General features: G+C 40.3%; 1 protein-coding gene across 1 annotated transcript in view; it reads right to left on the reverse strand.

Annotated features, from left to right (window-relative positions):
* Positions 1-19,155, reverse strand: part of eif2b3 (eukaryotic translation initiation factor 2B, subunit 3 gamma) — a 57,380-nt gene that overhangs the window by 24,667 nt on the left and 13,558 nt on the right. The window contains exons 4-5 of the mRNA XM_017718423.2: positions 13,442-13,601; positions 11,773-11,884 (exon numbers count right to left, since the gene is read on the reverse strand). Of these exons, the coding sequence (XP_017573912.1) occupies positions 11,773-11,884; positions 13,442-13,601 (272 nt within the window). The remainder of the gene's footprint in view (positions 1-11,772; positions 11,885-13,441; positions 13,602-19,155) is intronic.

Here is a 19,155-nt window from a genome sequence, read left to right on the forward strand (position 1 = left end):
AGATTTGGAAATAAAGCATATCCCTCACTTACCCCCTTGCCCCACCAAAGTCCTGGATTACCGTGGTTATCTACACAGTTACCCAAATGTTAATGCGTTCAAGAGTTCTTTAGTAAAGAAAATGGATATACAGAACCATGAACACTCAAAGAATTCTTTGCATGATTAATAGGTTCTATGCATCAGGAAAGGGTTCTTCAGATTGAAGGAGAATCTAATGTTCTATATAGAACCTTATTGTAAAAGGTTCTATATAGCACCAAAAAGGGTTCTTCTATTGTTACAATGTCAAACTCGCTTAAAAAAAAAAAGACCTTTTTTTGGTGCTACATAGAATGCTTTACAGAAATATTCTATATAGAGCCACCTAAAGCACACTGTCTATTAATGTCTATTATTGAAGGAACACCTTCATGATGCAAATAACTCTTAATCATGTAAATGGTTTGAGAGTTCAAAGTTTTATGTAGAACCATTTTCTTAACTAAAGAGCCATAGAAGGACCATCTCTGTTAAATGTGTAGAAGGAGTAGGGAGTAGAAAAAAAAAAGAGACAAAGTGAAGAGTGAGAGTGATAAAGAAAGAGAGAGAAAGAGAGAAAGAAATGGAGCAAGGGTGTAGATTAGAGGTATCTATAAGACACTCTCAAACTGTAAAATCAATTCAGGGGTCAATTAACAGCACATGTGCAGCATTTTCTTGACCACCAGCGCGCCGGCATGTGTGAGCAGAAGAATGTGTGAGATTACTGGCTAAGGCAACATCATAGCAAACAAAGAATGAAGTGCTTATCTGGTTATTTAAAAAATATGAGTCTGCAAAACAATACCAAAATGTCACCTGTATAACATAACCGATCAACAAAACCAACGGAATGCAATTTCTGACACTGTATGACATGTTCTCTATAAACTGGACAAAATTAAGACTTTAAAATTACAGCCTGTAACATTTTAATATGGATGCATCGATACCGACGCTGGCTGTGACGTAAAGCTGGAATACAGTGCCATGATGCTAAACAAAAGCAGTATTGGAGGCTCTGCTCACACAGAGAATTACTGACGCCATCACAGTTGGACACGAAGCCATCAGTCACTTTAAACCTTCTGCCTTGGCAGATTCCCACCAGGAATACACTGTGTGACTTTAGATTGTTTTAAACACACCATCACAGCTGCTTTGTAGGCTTTGTGCATACGTGATGGTCTACTCAATTAGACAGGTGAGTCACCAAAGAACAAGATTTGTAAAGGCGGACACTGTACGTCTGGCTTAAGAGGACATTCGGCTACAACTCAAACTGCCAAACAAAAGTCTTCAAACTTATATCTCCACAAGTGAACACTTCTATATGAACACTATAGTACAGTTGTCCATTGTTGATACCATTGTCCTGGTATCAATGCATCTCTATTTTTTTAGCTTTGCAAATGTACTTTTGTCTATTTCTTTTTTTCCCCCCAATTTTTCTCCCCAATTTAGTCGTTTTCCAATTCCCCCCGCTAGTTAGGACTCCCCCAATGACACGATGCTATCAACGCTAGAAGGGTTAAGGCTAGAACAGGCTTCCTCTGAGACCTGTGAAACCAAGCAGCGCTTCTTTATAGACTGCCGCTCAGGCAATGTCATTGGACAGCCGAACACGCTCGGAGGAAAGCACCAACCACCAGATCTGTTACATCAGCTAACAGACGCCTGCGCGGACTAGTATCGCATTGGGTGATGGGGGAGAAGGAGGGGCCATCCTATCCACCCAGACAGAGCGAGGCCAATTATGCTCTCTTGGACTGCCGGCTCCTCTCCATGGATCACCACCTTATCGTGGTGGAGGGGTTTGCGTGCTTGAATGATCCTAGGAGCTATGTTGTCTGGAGCAAAAGCTCCTGGTAGGGTCTCCTAAGGCAAACTGGTCCTAGGTGACGGGTCAGACAAAGCGTGATCCAAAAATAGCCTTATGAAGATAAAATAAAATGAAGAAAAAAAAAAAAACAGGACTTGTGTACCCTGCCTGGATTAGGTTCTCCGGGGCCACACCCTGGAGCCAGACCTGGGGGAAGGGCACGCCAACGAGCATCTGGTGGCCGGGCCCAGTCAGGCCCAGTCTGGAGGAGCTACATGAGTCCCCCCTTCCATCGACCCACCACCAATGGGAGGGGCAGTAGTAGGGGTTCGGTGCTTTGTGGATCGGGCAGTGGCCGAAGGCGTGGGCCTTGGCGTTCTGATCCTCGGTTGGCTTTTGGAACTTGGAACGTTACCTCACTGGCGGGGAAGGAGCCTGAGTTGGTGCGTGAGGTTGAGAGATCCCGACTAGATATAGTTGGGCTCACCTCAACACACAGCTTGGGCTCTGGGTCCAATCTCCTTGAGAGGGGCTGGACTTTATTCTTTTCTGGAGTTGCCCATGGTGAGAGGCGGCGGGCAGGTATGGGGTCTCTCATAGCCCCTCGACTTGGCGCCTGTATGGTGGGCTTTTCTCCGGTGGACGAGAGGGTAGCTTCCCTATGCCTTCAGGTTGGGGAATGGGTCCTGACTGTTGTCTGTGCTTATGCACCGAACAGCAGTTCAGAGAACCCAGCCTTCTTTAGAGTCCTTGGGAGGGGGGTTGAAAGTGCTCCTCCTGGAGACTCTATTGTCCTACAGGGGGACTTCAACGCTCACATGGGCAATGACTGAGACCTGGAGGGGTGTGTTTGGGAGGAATGGCCTCTCTGATCTGAACCTGAGTGGTGTTCAGTTTTTGGACTTCTGTGCAAACCACAGTTTGTCCATCACGAACACCATGTTCGAACACAAAGATGTCCATAAGTGCACATGGCACCAGGACACCCTAGGCCGCAGTTCAACGACTGACTTTGTAGTTGTGTCATTGGACTTGTAGTCATGTGTTTTGGACACTCGGGTAAAGAGAGGAGCTGAGCTGTCAACTGATCACCACCTGGTGGTGAGTTGGATTAGGTGGTGGGGGAAGATGCCGTCAGACCAGACAAGCCCAAACGTATAGTGAGGGCTCGCTGGGAATGTCTGGCAGAAGAACCTGTCAGATTGATACCAGATATATCACCAGATATCGGGGGAGGTGAGGGACATTGACTCAGAATGGGCCATGTTCCGCTCCTCCACTGTTGAAGCGGCTGACTGTAGCTGTGGTCGCAAGGTAGTTGGTGCCTGTCGGGGCAGTAATCCTCGAACTCGGTGGTGGACATCCCAGGTGAGAGACGCGGTCAAGCTGAAAAAGGAGTCCTACTGGGCATGGTTGGTCTGTGGGACACCAGAGGCAGCTGGCAGGTATCAACAGGCCAAGCGATCTGCGGCTTCAGTTGTCGCCAAGGCAAAAACCTGGGTGTGGGAGGAGTTTGGTGAGACCTTGGAAAGTGACTAAGTCGGCTCTGAAAAGGGGAAAGCAGTGTGCCACTAGCACTGTATATAGTGGAGATGGTGTGCTGCTGACTTCGACTGGAGACGTCATTGGGCGGTGGAAGGAATACTTTGATGAGCTTCTCAATCCCACTGACATGTTCTCCAGTGAGAAAGCAGAGTCTGGGGACACTGGAATAGGGGTGGATGAGATGCGTCCGGAGTTCCTCAAAGCTCTGGTTGTGGGGCTGTCTTGGCTGACATGCCTTTTCAACATTGCGTGGACATCGGGGGGCAGTGCCACTGGACTGGCAGACTGGGGTGATGGTGCCTCTTTTTAAAAAGGGGGACCGGAGGGTGTGTTCCAACTACAGGGGAATCACACTCCTCAGCCTCCCTGGTAAGATCTATGCAGGGGTACTGGAGAAGAGAGTCCAGCTTATAGTCGAACCTCGGATTCAGGAGAAGCAGTGCGGGTTCCGTCCGGGTCATGGAACACTGGACCAACTCTTCACCCTCTGGAGGGTTCATGGGAGTTTGCCCAACCACATGTGCTTTGTGGATTTGAAGAAGGCATTCGACTGTGTTCCCCAGGGTATTCTGTGGGAGGTGCTTCGGGAGTACAGGGTACATGGCTCTTTGTTACGAGCCATTCAGGCTCTGTACAAACAAAGGAGTTTGGTTTGCATGGCCGGCAGTAAGTCAGACTCGTTCCCAGTGAGAGTTGGACTCCACCAGGGCTGCCGTTTGTCACCGACTCTATTCATAATTTTCATGGATATAATTTCTAGGCACAGTCAGGGGATGGAGGGTGTCTGGTTTGGTGACCTGCTGTTTGCAGATGATGTGGTCCTATTGGGGACATCAGGTCGTGAACTTCAGCTTTCGCTGGATCGGTTTGCAGCCGAGTGTGATGCGGCCAGGATAAGAATCAGTACCTCCAAATCTGAGGCAATGGTTCTCAGGCAGAAAAGGGCGGAGAGCCCTCTCTGGGTTGGGGATAAGCTCTTGCCTCAAGTGGAGGAGTTTAAGTATCTCGGGGTCTTGTTCACAAGTGATGATGAAAGGGAGCCGGGAGACTGAGGTGTCACAGGCAAGTCCAACCAGGAGGAGACCCCGGGGAAAACCCAGGACACACTGGTGTGCCTATATCGCCCAGCTGGCCTGGGAGCGCCTAGGAATGCCCCCGGGGGAGCTAGTGGAAGTGGCTGGGGAAAGGGAGGTCTGGGCCTCATTGCTTAGGATGCTGCCCCCGTGACCCGAACCCCGGAGAAGTGGAAGGGAATGGATGGATGGATGGATGGATGGATGGACTACCGGCTACGGATAGCTGTAGCATCACCTGGGATCAAACTTGCGATCTCCTGATGATAGGACCAACGCTTAGATCGTCGCGCATTCAGGAGCCCCCTTTTGTCTATTTCTAACAGTAACTGTATGTCAGGCACAATTAGAAACTAAACAAGTCTATTTGAGACTATTTGAAACAACAGTTTGATGTTTTTTTCAGCTATATCAACCTCATAGCATGTTTCAGAAACTACAGGTCTTGTTGACTGACTACATTTAGCGTAAGAAAAATTTAAAAATAAAAAAATTACTGTTATCTGCCAAGTTACACCTCCTTTAGCTACTGTTGTTCTGTTTGTCAAATTTTCAGTACAGACTACATGGTAGCATCTGCAGTGCTTGGGCTAACAGACTAAAAAGCTCAGCAGCCCAACAAACATTTAAAACATGATGTTTACTGAAGACATCGATTTAACTAAAAAGGTTTCTGGAAACCATGTTTACATCAGTCAGCGCAGATAACGTTTTAGCAACTAGGCATTAAAAAGGCAGGTTTTCATGTCTAACAAAGAGTGGACTTTTGCTAATGCTAAAGCTAATGCTGGTGCTAGCTGCACAAGACGTCTCGGCAAATTTTGACTAAATGAGTCAAAAATAGGAGTATGACTACATTAATATTTAGTTTAACACAGAATGATTTAATCACAAATTAAGCTAACTTGGCTAACATTTTATTTTTTTATACATCATTCTTTATAATTAGACATCATAATAAAACTGCATTAGTAAATACAGTAACCCAGACAAAGTTAAGCTTACTTTAGAGCATGTAGAAGAAGTTGGTAGTTTTGACAATAATGTTGTCAAAAAAAGTGTGGTTTTGAGTTAATTCAAACCTTTTCTGCTTCAGGAATTAAATAAAAACACCAGATGATTAAATATTTTTGTGTTTGAATTAAATGTTTCAGTTCAATACCTTTTTAGCTGCATTAGCATATTAATGTGAATTTACTACCGGTGCCATTTTCACTTCATTTCACAAACAGAATGAGCAATTGTTTGACTATGCCAGATGTCTCCCAAGGACATAAAGAGAGTGGCACGTATCAAAATTAGAGTTTATTCTAACACTTTTGTCTTAATCTGTGCCAAGCGTTAAAATTACTGCAAGTTACTGGTGTGTCGCTAGCTAGGAGAAATTCTCTTAAATGAGATCTTCACAGGTCTTCATGGTATAAGTAACTATTAAAACCAAGGAAAGTATCAGCAGGGTTTTAAAAGTTAACCCATTTAGGCAATGCAAATAAGCGAACAAAAAATGTTCAGGAAAAAACAAAGATGCTATTAATGCTACTTTACAGCTGGGATGTCCAATCTTATTCACAAAGGGCCAGCGTGACAGCAGGTTTTTATTCTAAAACAGCAAATACACCTGATCAGATGAAACAGTGAATCAAGTAAACTCATATATATGTATGTATAATTTTTAGATGTTGCGCCAAATTCAGTCTCCAATGCAAATTCTGATTCTCCTTTGCATGCATGACATTCAAGTGGGTTTGTAGACTCTACATTACATTACATCCCTACATTTCTGTTGTTTTTATTTGTAAATATAAATCTTCAGTTTCAAAATTCAAGATTAACAATTATTTCTAAAAAGAAATAAGAAAATTTGGGAACATGATCTGTAGCAAGGTTTCAGCTCTCATTCATGTGCACATCATACAGATTCATAATTCACAATTTCTGCTGTTTCACTTGTCTTAAAGAGGCTGCCCACAAGGTTCCACTACACAGTGAAGTTTTGCTCATTTTACAGTTCACAGTAAGTTGTACTGTGCCCTAAACCACAACAGTACGTTTGTACAACCTTAATGAAGCACTGGGTGCAGTTTGTTTTGCTTGAGAGAAATTTGACAATGTATTTACAGAACAGATGTGTGCCTCTCTATTGGCTTCTAGTGTTTGTTTCTCATATTAGCTTCATAGCTCCAGCTCTAATCTAAAGAATCAAAATTTTGACACAAGACAAACATGTCTTGACTGACATCTGGAGTATGTGAAAAATAGTTGATTTTTTAGTGAACCAATTCTTTCAAGTGCAAAAAGTTATTAATGGATTTTTTGAAGTAACTTCATATAGTAATAGCGCTATTCTGACAAAACACTGATGCAACATTGCTATTAATGCTACTTCACAGCATTTGTTTGTGAGTGTGTTATACTGGTCGCACATGATCAGTGTGCATGCATGCACGTGTGTGTGTGTGTGTGTGCTCACACTTGAATTCTTGCTTTTGACAGTGTAAGTATGATCACAGCTGCTGCAGCTCCTCTCTTATTGGACAGGATTTACAGTGGGTAAGGCTCCTTGAAGTATTTACGAGCTCCAAGCGTGGTTGCTAACAAAGCCCTGTCGCAGCTCCCAGACCCCTGCAGGCCCCCTATTCCCCCTAGGGCCCCCGAACCTCAGGCTCTGCTCTACCATAGTCTGGATCCACATGACATACAGCTATGCAATATAGTGCATGTTAATCATGATTACAATACTGCTCAATGGAAATGAACAGTCTATGAATTCACAACCTTTTCTATTTTGTGCTATGAGTAATCTGATCAATCTCAGATGTTGTTGATGAGCCTTTTACACATGTTTTGATGGACTGAGGCATTTGTGTGATCTAACAAATATAATTTTAGTCAAAATGATCCAAGATGTTCATTCTGTATCCCCCTCAGAAGTTATAATTACTGTAAGCTTGTGTTCATGAGGAAATATTTTTTGACTGATTTTGAAAAAAGCTAGTGTTCTTATGGGGTTTGACGTTGAAAAGTGAAAAGTAGATAGAAGTGCAATCTCGGACCTGTTAATACAAAATACAAAATGCAAATTTAATGTAAATATAACATCACGTAATCAGTGAAGTATATTTATGTACTATTTTTAATCTTATAGGAAAACCACATTAATAACATCTGCTCTACCACATATGCAATATGATATTCTGTGCTTTTTACTATTTGACAAAGGTCATGTGGGCAGCAGAATCAGGCCTCATACAAAGCAACAAAAACACAGGCCAAGAGGGATGCAAACACTAGTGTGGACAGAAATGTGACTGTTGTGGTTAAGCCTATTAATGTCAGATGACAAAAGTTTCTAAATAACCGCTGCTTTTCTCTGTGGTAAACTTGGTCAACATCATGCAGTGCAGCAAAAAACAAAAAAATAATACAGCACATCTAGGGAAAGGCCTTTTCTTAAAGTGTGAGTGCACAAGATATTTACTAGAGATATAGATTGATTAAACTATACACAATATCCCATTAACCCAAATATAGTCAATCAGCCATGCTTAGTGTCTAAAGTATGTCTCTTTTGCTTTGTACTGGAGCTACAAGACTAATATGATTAACATGTAATGGAAGCTTACACCCCGCCAATTAGCATCATGCTACCTGCATGCCTATATAATCACACACTTGCCACAAACTGTGTTGATATGGTGAGCAGTATCAAACAGACTTCTCAAGAAGACTTTGGCAAAGATGTTCAGAAGTTGATTCAGGCGATTCCCTGTCAGGTCTAGAGTCTCTGGGGAGCATGTCCAAGTCAAGTCTTTATTAAGTCTTTAGTACAAAATAATATTTTTGTATTATTAGCTGCAGGCATTGCATTGTACAAATGAATAAAACCAAAACTAAAGGTTTTATTTATATCCACATTAACTCTGGCATTCATAACTGAAACTGTTTGGCTTGTGTCATGTCAGATTAGTTATAAGGTAAGGTAAGTTTTAAAGGAATGTCATCTTTAACACCAATCCTTCAGCTACATTAGCTGAAAACAGCTAAATTAGTTAGTGTGCTAGAAAGCATATATCCCATCCAAGCTCCATGTCAACTGTTTCAAGCTGTTTTGCCTCTTTGTTAAATATTGCATTTTCTACATGTAGTGCTTCAGCTCTGTCCATCTGACTGCAAGTTTTTCTGTAATAGAAGGCTCATATCATAACCTGACACTCCAAGCTGCTGTATTATTACACTAAATTGACTGCACATGACTGTGGCAAAACCGACAGGCAAAGTCTCATAATCCAGGTTGGAAACAAAAGGTTTTATTCACTTACTCAATTAAAGGTTAGCAGTCCTAGTTTTATCTTGTTTTGCTTCTATTTTTTTTCATGCTGAAATTTCATGAGTTAATAGTTTAGTGTGATACGATAATATTAAACACAGTTGATTTTGTTGTAGGTGTCAAGGTGAGAAAAAGGCTGACTTAAGACCGCCATGTTGATCGCAAGTTTTAAGTCTTGGCTCATGCAAATAGTGAGTGAGTGCTTGTGGGCTGGCGGGCGAGCACATGCACGCAGTACAGCAGAGAGAGAGAATGTATGTGTAAGTGCCTGAAATCTCTGTATAAATGGAAAATCTGTTCCTTTTAATACAAAGATCATATTAACTTAAAATGTAATCTGACTGCTTTAATAATTCAGGTTCACTGAGCTTAACAGTGATTCAAGAAATGTGCAGAGGACTTTAAGAATGGCATTAGTGAAGAATCATGAATTTTTTTTTTGCTTCCCATTACACTGTTTTTTTTTTTTATGGTTTGGTTCATAATATCCAACCAACAATGCTGAATTGCTGCATGTTGTGTTGATGTGTAAAACATATCAAATTTAAAAAGTAACTGCATATTTCACAGGTTAATTAAAAGATTCTGGGTGATTATCTGCCAGAGAATACCAGACTATAGCCAACATATCTTCCCATCTCTACCACTATGCAGTGGAAGGAAAAATGCTTCCAAATTTTCAATAGGTGCATGATGGGAAATAATATCAAAAATCTAGATGCAGTTTTGTAAATAGTGACACTGCAAGAATCCTGGTCTTTGCAAAATCATAGTCTGTGACTAAAAACCATGATATGGTCTTTAGGCGTGAGAGGGTGTCAGACTTTAGTCTTTCAAAAGTCTTTTCAAAGTCTTCTAGTGTATGGTTAGCATAAGAGTCTAGTTGTGAGTCCGTCAACATGCAACTGAAGTGTGAGTTGCTGACTCGGGCCCTATCTCTGCTTTTTGGCACTGGACGGCATACTGATATGCATAAAACTGACAAAGGGATTCTACATGATATTCCACATATGCTTAGCTAATATTTGAAACTGTATGTGTGATCCCCAATCAGAGAAATGACACAATGAAACATAACTCTGAGGTTTCATATAAAGCTCCAGCAAGATCTGTGCACGGTAGCATCCCAAATGAGAGGAAAAAGGCTTCTGAAATTAAATATTCACATGTTCATTAGATTCGCAGTCATACTGACAAAAAAGCTTTTCTTTAGCAAGTCCTTGAGGAAAGTACAAATACGCAGTTCTTCTCTGAAACCACAGACAAAATGCTTGCCTGAAGAAAAGAGAAAACAAAGCCAGGATGGAAAAGAAAAGAGAGAAAGGCCCTAGAGTGGGGCAGGGAGGGAAAGCAGGCAGCAGCGGCAGCAGTGGAAGGCCCTGATGAGGCCTGCTTAACAGGCAGCTCTTGTGAGGGGCCACTGCGGAGGAGGCCGGTTTTTATTAGCTGTCTCACACACAAACGCAGGGTCACCGCCCTGCGAGGCCAGCGCTTTGTTCTGAAGGAGCTGCATCTCATACCCCCTCTCCATCCCTCCTGCCAAAGCCAATAGTCTGATAAGGAATTTTGGCTCTAAAGCATGTCCATATCAAAAGCCTTATCACTCTATTCAGCTTTTTTGCTCGTGTCCATCCTTCTGCCTTGGAAGCACAAGAAAATTTGGTTTGTGACCCATATCTATCAGGGTGAATACTGCACACATTTTCTAAATCAAGAACATTATGTTAATGTTCTGCATGTCCATGTGATACTGGATGGACAGTGACACACACACACACAATGATGTAAGGGAGAGCAATATAAAGCCCCCCTATAGGGAACAGAATTAAATATGGCTTATAATTTCCCCCAAAGTCTGGTGTACAATTTCTATTCTATTTTTTTTTTGTTTCATGTAATGGAAAACATGAAATGTGCCACAACATTTTTCTCTCACTGAGCTGCATTCCTGAAATGTGTGAGCCTTGTAGCCTCTGTAGAGGATGTGTAGTTATTTTCACTTAGGAAATCAATAAACCATGCAATTCGTTCTGACGTTTTTTTAACTGCTAGATTTTCTGCTGATGTGTTTTCTTTGTTTAATTTCATGATGTCACATTGATGACAGCATGTATTGCTTTGTGTTGGTCACATCTCAGACTTTAGAGATGTAACATTTATTTTAAACAAATACATCAAAAAGAAAATAACAGCAACCAGCAATGAATCCATGAAACATGTAGCTAGCTTTGTATCCAGCTCTAATTCACAATAGCACAATAACAGAGATCAGTATTGCTATAGCATAATATACTCTAGCAGTCTCTATGCCTCTTTCTATATGTACAAACACTACAGTTATACAGAATCTTGTGTAAAGTAAGTCAAGTAAGCTTTTTTTCCCTCTTGGGAGAGTAAAAATATGCACATAGTCCACTCTTTCTGTATCTGGAAGCAAACATGTTAATAGCTCATGGCATTGATCTATCCAACTATAGCCTGAAGTGACGGATACACGGAAACGCAAATGGGCTTTCATGACATTGTGAAAACAGTGAAATCTAAACTGGCAGCTTTCGCTGAAAAATCCCTTAATTTAATTAAATAATTCAATTCAACTTTCCATGATAATAGCTGCTTGCTTTTTGTATGTCAGTCAGTCAGTGACTTTAAGGAACAGTGTCTCAGTAAAAAAATTTTTATATATATATAAAAAAAAAAAAAAAAAAAGAATAACAGGTAATAATTAGAAAACAAAACCATGAAAAATTGTGGGTAGCTCCACCCTAGTGCTACAATATTTATATTATTTGGGGCTATAAGTTTTAGTTTAAGAGTTTAAGAAGTGCAATGTTCATATGTGTCTTTAAATATTTACATGACAACTCTGTGAAAATAAAACAGATTGCGATAATATTTCTGGACCATGCTTCGCAGAGTTACATTCCTGAAATGTATGAGCCTTCTCTGGCACAGGATGAGTGTGAGACAGTGCCTGCACTTACTTGCGCATGATGGACTTCCTGATGACAAGACCATCCTCCAGGTCAGCTTCATTAGCCATGAAGAGCAGCCTCTTACCCGTGCTGTCCACTCCCACAAAATCCCGCTGTTCTCCTGCCAGATGACCACACCAGTCCATTAGTGTGCACTCACAATCACAGAGCTAGAATACACACTAGGAATGTTATTTCAGCCTATAATTTTTCATTTTATTCAAATGAACTTTCATTGCTCTGCTGTTAAGAGAAGATGGTTTAGAATTGGTTCTGCCATGAAAAAAAATCAAAGGCAAAACCCTAGTATTGCATTATATTTCTACATATTGCAATTGTGATATTGAATTAGAAACTGTCAATACTTTTATGTATAATCTTTATGTCCCACTAAAAATTGCACAGAAGCATCCCAAGACTTTTATACAATTTGCTCCCATGGCCTTCTGCTTTCCAAACCTCAGCATTTCCCTTTGAAAATTTATTGCATAGATATGGACCAGACTTTAGACACCATCACAATTTTAAATATTGTCCTCATTTACCTATTTAAGCTAATTGCTAACTGCACTACTCAAACATCTTGAACGTTATGTTAAAGGTGTTCACGCAGGCATGTTCTGTCACCACATACTTCCTGTTACCACATCATAATCTTCTTATTAGCATATTAGTATACTGACTCAAAGGTTCAAGGCTATTCATGACATGCAAAAATAAGTTGATAAATAGAACCCCATACATTATTTTTTTTTACACTAAGCACTAAGAAAGCCAATAAACACAAAAACTCTACACTATGGTAGCTCATTTGACACAAATACCATTAATAAGCCATCCAAGAGGATTTTACCACTTAAACACATTTTTGAGTGCATGGGCTCTTGAAACTACATTTAAAACGTATTGGAGAACCAAAAATATGACATGGCTAAAGTATACCCACATTCTGTTGGCCAAAATAATTGACTTTTGCTAGATCACAAGAATGCGATTTATCAATATGGCAACAGAAATAATTGATTGGTTAGAGGCCTGTTTGCATATTGCAACCTTTTGTGATACCAGCACTTCAAAGACCAGTACCACAATTCCTTTCATGTTCTCACACGTAATGCTAGCAAGAAGCTAATTTGACTGATTTTATTGGTTTATTGATTGGTTTTATTTACTTATTTTCTTTATCAAAGCATTTTAATTGACTGATATTTTAGAATTTCATGACTATTGAAAAAATACAGACTCATGTCTATTCTACTGGCAATAAGTGGATGGACGGTGCCTGTCAGACTCAAACCCAGCAGTACCAAGCCTTCCCACATCAGATTCAACTCATTATCTAATTATCAAGCTGACTCATGAGCTGGGTCAGGTGTGTGAGGGTGAGGAAAGTATAAAAAATGTGCAGATTGTGGAGTTTCTGAGGTCATATTAGTTACAAAGATAGATTTTTATGCTTTGCCATTTTTACTGGAAATCTCTTGGGTTTGTGTTTAAAGAAAAAATAAAACCACTGGTTACAAAATAGGTGTTATTTGGAAATAGGCAGCATGTCTCAACTGAAAAACTAATGACTCTAAAAACCGCACCATGTTTTGTCTGTCCAAAACAAAGCTGTCTGGTAGAAGCAGGGTGGGCACTTGGCAGATGATGCAGTCTTGCACGGCGGTGGTGGTACCTGTTTTCTTTTTCCCCTTCTGGCCAGGCACTGTCTCGGTGAACTCGTGCACTTTGCTCATGAGCATGGAGAGTGTGGCGTTGTGTGCGCGGAACAGGTCCACCACCTCATGCAGTGCCACGTCAGTGATCAGGTCACAACTCACCACCAGGATGTCAGTCTAAAAGGAAACAGTAGAACTGTAGGTGTGACAGGACAAAGAAATAATGTTTAACTTGTGGCAGAATGTAGAGATGTCATCATACTAAGATTTTCAATAGTCAATGCAGATATGGTGAAATGGTATGATTCTCAATGCTTGATTAATCAACAACAGACAACACTACTTACAGCCCTTGACAACACAGTTTCAAAGGTTTAAAATTTTGTGTTAACAGTAAGCATATGAAGATTAAGCATTTTAAAGCAGTAGCTGCTCTCTAAATTGTGAGTAAAAAGTAAAAAATGAACAAGCTGTCTAATGTTCATTTTAGAGAGTGAATTACATTTTGAAACTAACCTTTGAGAATTCAGGGTTTCATCTTATGATGTGTATATCACAGACACACCACCACACATTTCTCTGCACTGTAAATGTCAAAAATCTGAGCACTCAGCAATAACTTAACCATTAGCTAGCTAGCTAACTGCTGGCCAGTGCCTCTGAAATTTGGGCACACAGGCTCCGTTATTGGAATCGGCACAGTCATATTTCGTAGACACCATAAAGAAAGAAATAGAAGTTTCTCATATGCCTTATTGTGCATCACGCCGGTAAAATACAATTGTAAGGAAATACTGTGACCCATGCTGTTAATAAAAAAGACACAGAAAAAAGACTATAGAAAATAGAAGAAAATCATGAAAATGAGCAGGAAAAGGCTTTAAAGCTACACTACGCAAATTTTGGAAATTAAATTTTCTCATAGAAATGGGTAATTGCACACAATGTGTGAAAAAAACATTGTGTAATGTTGGTTGTGCTTTGGACCCCTTCCTCAAGCGAATGAATCTGATGATTACGAGCGCATATTCAAAGAGAATACAGTCAAAACTTAAGGGTAAGAATCGAAGAATTTAAGTAAATTATGTATTATTGTTATCATATCTTCATCAGTATACAACCCCAATTCCAATGAAGTTGGGGCGTTGTGTAAAACATAAATAAAAACAGAATACGATGATTTGCAAATCCTTTTCAACCTATATTCAATTGAACACACTACAAAGACAAGATATTTAATGTTCAAAAGCATAAACTTTGTTTTTTGCAAATATTCACTCATTTTGAATTTGATGCCTGCAACATGATCCAAAGAAGTTGGGACAGGGGCATGTTTACCACTGTGTTACATCACCTTTCCTTTTAACAACACTCAATAAGCGTTTGGGAACTGAAGACACTAATTGTTGAAGCTTTGTAGGTGGAATTCTTTCCCATTATTGCTTGATGTACAACTTCAGTTGCTCAACAGTCCGGGGTCTCCGTTGTCGTATTTTGCGCTTTATAAAGCGCCACACATTTTCAATGGGAGACAGGTCTGGACTGCAGGCAGGCCAGTCTAGTACCTACACTCTTTTACTACGAAGCCACGCTGTTGTAACACATGCAGAATGAGGCATTATCTTGCTGAAATAAGCAGGGACATCCCTGAAAAAGACGTTGCTTGGATGGCAGCATATGTTGCTCTAAAACATGGATGTACATTTCAGCATTAACGGTGCCTTCACAGGTGTGCAAGTTACCCATGCCATGGGCACTAACACACCCCCATACCATCAGGGATGCTGGCTTTTGAACTTTGTGCTGATAACAATCCGGACAGTCCTTTTCCTCTTTGGCCCGGAGGACACGACGTCCATGATTTCCAAAAACAATTTGAAATGTGGACTCGTCAGACCACAGGACACTTTTCCACTTTGTGTCAGTCCATCTCAGATGAGCTCGGGCCCAGAGAAGCCGGCAGCGTTTCTGGGTGTTGTTGACGTATGGCTTTCGCTTTGCATGGCAGAGTTTTAACTTGCACTTGTAGATGAAGCGACGAACTGTGTTCACTGACAGTGGTTTTCTGAAGTGTTCCTGAGCCCATGTGGTAATATCTGTTACAGAATGATGTCGGTTTTTAATGCGGTGCTGCCTGAGGGATGGAAGGTCACAGGCATTCAATGTTGGTTTTCTGCCTTGCCGCTTACTTGCAGAGATTTCTCCAGATTCTCTGAATCTTTTGATGATATTATGGACTGTAGATGATGAAATCCCTAAATTCCTTGCAATTGCATGTTGAGAAACATGTGGTTCTTAAATTGCTGGACTACTTGCTCATACGGTTGTTCACAGAGTGGTGAACCTCGCCCCATCCTTGCTTTCAGGGATGTTACCTTTTAAGCCAATTAACCTGTTCACCTGTGGAATGTTCCAAAGAGATGTTTTTTGAGCATTACCCAACTTTCCCAGTCTTATGTTGCCCCTGTCCCAACTTCTTTGGAACGTGTTGCAGGCACCAAATTCAAAATGAGTGAATATTTGCAAAAAACAATTTTATCAAGTTTATCCGTTTGAACATTAAATATCTTGTCTTTATAGTGTATTTTTAATTGAATATAGGTTGAAAAGGATTTGCAAATCATCGCATTCTGTTTTTATTTATGTTTTACACAACGTCCCAACTTCACTGGAATTGGGGTTGTAGTTGCTTTTGCATCCGAGACCTAAACATTGACACAGACCTGCTTTTTGAGCCTGTGCATGTGACATTAATGCATACCGCATCACTTGCTGTGCAGAAACTGATTACTGGAGAATCTGAAAGGCTCCCTGTTTCTAAGAACAGCCTAACAAGGAATAAGTGTAGTTCTTTTTTCCTATGCAAACTAAAAACGACACATTGTTTCATTTGCTTGTGCGCCACGGTTTGCCCTACACAATACTCTCATTAACTGCCAATAGCTGAGGGGGCACGAATGGATAATATATTGCACACTTTCTCACAATCAATATCATATTTTCTGATATATCAATAGCAAATCAGAGCCAGGGAGTCATAAGCATGCTTGCTTGGAAAGGTGGACTTCCTAGAACCAGGACATATAGGTTTCATCTGGCATGGACAAAACAACACAGTGTTCTGAAGCGCAGCTTCATATCACCAGAATTTAGGTCTATGGGGCCATTAGGATGACTTTGATAATGCTGTTGAATATCACAACGACAATGTGAAAAGCAATAAATAGGTATTAAAACAGTGCATCTCTGACTGAATGGGAAGGAAGTACAGACCAAGATTTTTTTTTATTTCCTGTGTAGACAGAAATCTAACCCATAGTGAAATAATAATAAAAAAAAGTTTGCATACTTTTAGCATAACAGAAGAACAAAATACTAATCAGTAATTGTATAAGAAATGCAAGCACATTTTCTCTGCACTGTAAAGTTGAAAACGGTCCACTGGGCTAGCACAAGGAAGCATGTAAAGTTTTTACATGTAATGCTGACAATGGTAAATGGTAAGTCTGAAGAACTATGTCTTCTTTGGGGACTATTTTGCCTTACAACATCCAGCATGTACCTCTCCACTATGAATGTACTTAAAAAAAAATGTATACTTTAGCCCAAAGCTATTGTAAAAAGATTTCTCAGCCATTAGTCAACTAGTTCATAACCATTTCATGTGGTAACTTTCCATGAGGAAGCTTTTAGAAGCATTAAGCTCGGACTCTTCAGGCGGTTCTTCATTAGCACTTTGAGCAATTTTCATACAGTTTCTCTAGAACAGAGCATTTCACATCAAACCACTCTAATTGACTCTGTTCACATCTTAACTTATTAATGCAGAATTTTTTTAAATCAGTGGAATTCCTCTTTAACAATGTATGTATTGCAAAAATTCATATCACAATTACAATAAAAAGATGATTTCTTGTGCAGTCTTACTTTAAACTCCAAACCTGTCTTGCTTGATTAACTATATCTAGGATAAGTGGGTCAACTGTGCACATTTGATTTTTGGTCTAAACCACTGATTTAAGTAGAAATATAGAAAATAATACATTTCAATCAGGTATGTCTAAATGTTTGACTGTTCTTGTATAAACGCCTGCTTTGATGGTATAAAGGTTCCTCAGTGAAGGAAGAGTCTTTCCTTATTTCTCTTGACAACAGTCACAACAAAAGCAAGGTTTATAACATGACAGCACAGATGACGTGGGAGCCAGTGTGAACAAGAGGGAGGTCAAACCGCCTCCATAAACACTGCGTTCGGGCCTAGCCTGTGTGTGTGTATATATATATGTATATATGTATGTATGCGTGCGTATGTGTATGTGAGCAAGTACAGGCACGGAGGGGAAGCTGGTGATAAATCCTGCTTGCCGTTGCCATTGTTTCTGTTTGAGTTGTCTGGATCCCATCTGGTCTGCCCATCTCAGGCCTATGGATAAATAAACGAGAGAGCGCAGAGCAGCCCCTGTAAAAGCGTGCCTCAGCCTCTGGGAGAGCTGCATGCCTCATTGGGGAGGCCCAGAGTGAGAGAGGGGCCTCTGCCGTGACGCTCGACTCCAGCTCTGCCCTCCATCTCTCCCTCCCTCCAGGCAGTTGGCCCATCAGCGGCCAGAGGACACATGCTTAAAAGATAAGAAGGACAGAGGCCTGACCATTCGCAGTGAGCAAAACCTGCTACTGCACAGCTACAGCATTGCCCACTCTTCTACTACAGCTGGATAAAGGCAGCAAGTCTCTGGTGATATGATATGCTTGCAATACTGAACCTCAATACAACATGGAAATAACATAAGACTATAAATGAGCTTGGTGTTGAGATAGATCCCTACAAATAACATTATGTTTCATTTAACATAATAAAAAAATAACATTTTATTGGGGAACCCTCAGGGAAGGCCTAATGATTTCTAGGGACTTAAAATATATATTTGTAATTTTAGTTACCTTTTTATTCAAGAGAACAATTTCTTTAAACTCTGCCAGTCTTAAAGTACTGCTCTTGTTTCATTGCCAAATTTTGGATGAAAACAAAAGGGATAAATTCTTGAAATCTCCAGCAGGAAATTGGCCAAACAAAAGCTGTTTTTCTCTGTGTATCAAAGCAGACAGACCAATAGGTAAGAACTATTTTGTAAGGAAAAAAACATCACTATAGGCCTTCTATAGGTATGGAACTGTAAATGTAATTTGAGTGGCAGCCTAAACAATCTGTTACAAGAAATGAAAAACCATGGCGGCAGCTCTATAGCAGCCCTCTCTAATGAGTCCCTGAAACTGCGACGAGGTAATATATATATTACCTCGTCGCATATATATATTACCTGTGTGTGTGTGTGTATGTATATATATATATTACCTCGTCGCATATATATATATATATATATATATATATATATGTATATTACCTGTGTGTGTGTGTATATATATATATATATATATATATATATATATATATATATATATATATATATATATATACACACACACACACACACACACACACACACACACACACACTAATGTCTGTCACAAGCATCAAGTAAAATACGGAATGTCTTTTAGAAGGTTAAAATTTTTGTGTTTAATCTAAACCTTAGCAATACCAAACTACTAGAATGCTAGCAGACATTAACATAGTAGAGGTGTTTTTCCCCCTCACGTTTTGACCTAGTTTTGTATTGCAAATTGAAGGCCTGGTTCTAATAGTCACAGTTCACCACTGTATTTTCATGACTGA

This window comes from Pygocentrus nattereri, chromosome 2, assembly GCF_015220715.1.
Source record: "Pygocentrus nattereri isolate fPygNat1 chromosome 2, fPygNat1.pri, whole genome shotgun sequence".
NCBI lineage: Eukaryota > Metazoa > Chordata > Actinopteri > Characiformes > Serrasalmidae > Pygocentrus > Pygocentrus nattereri.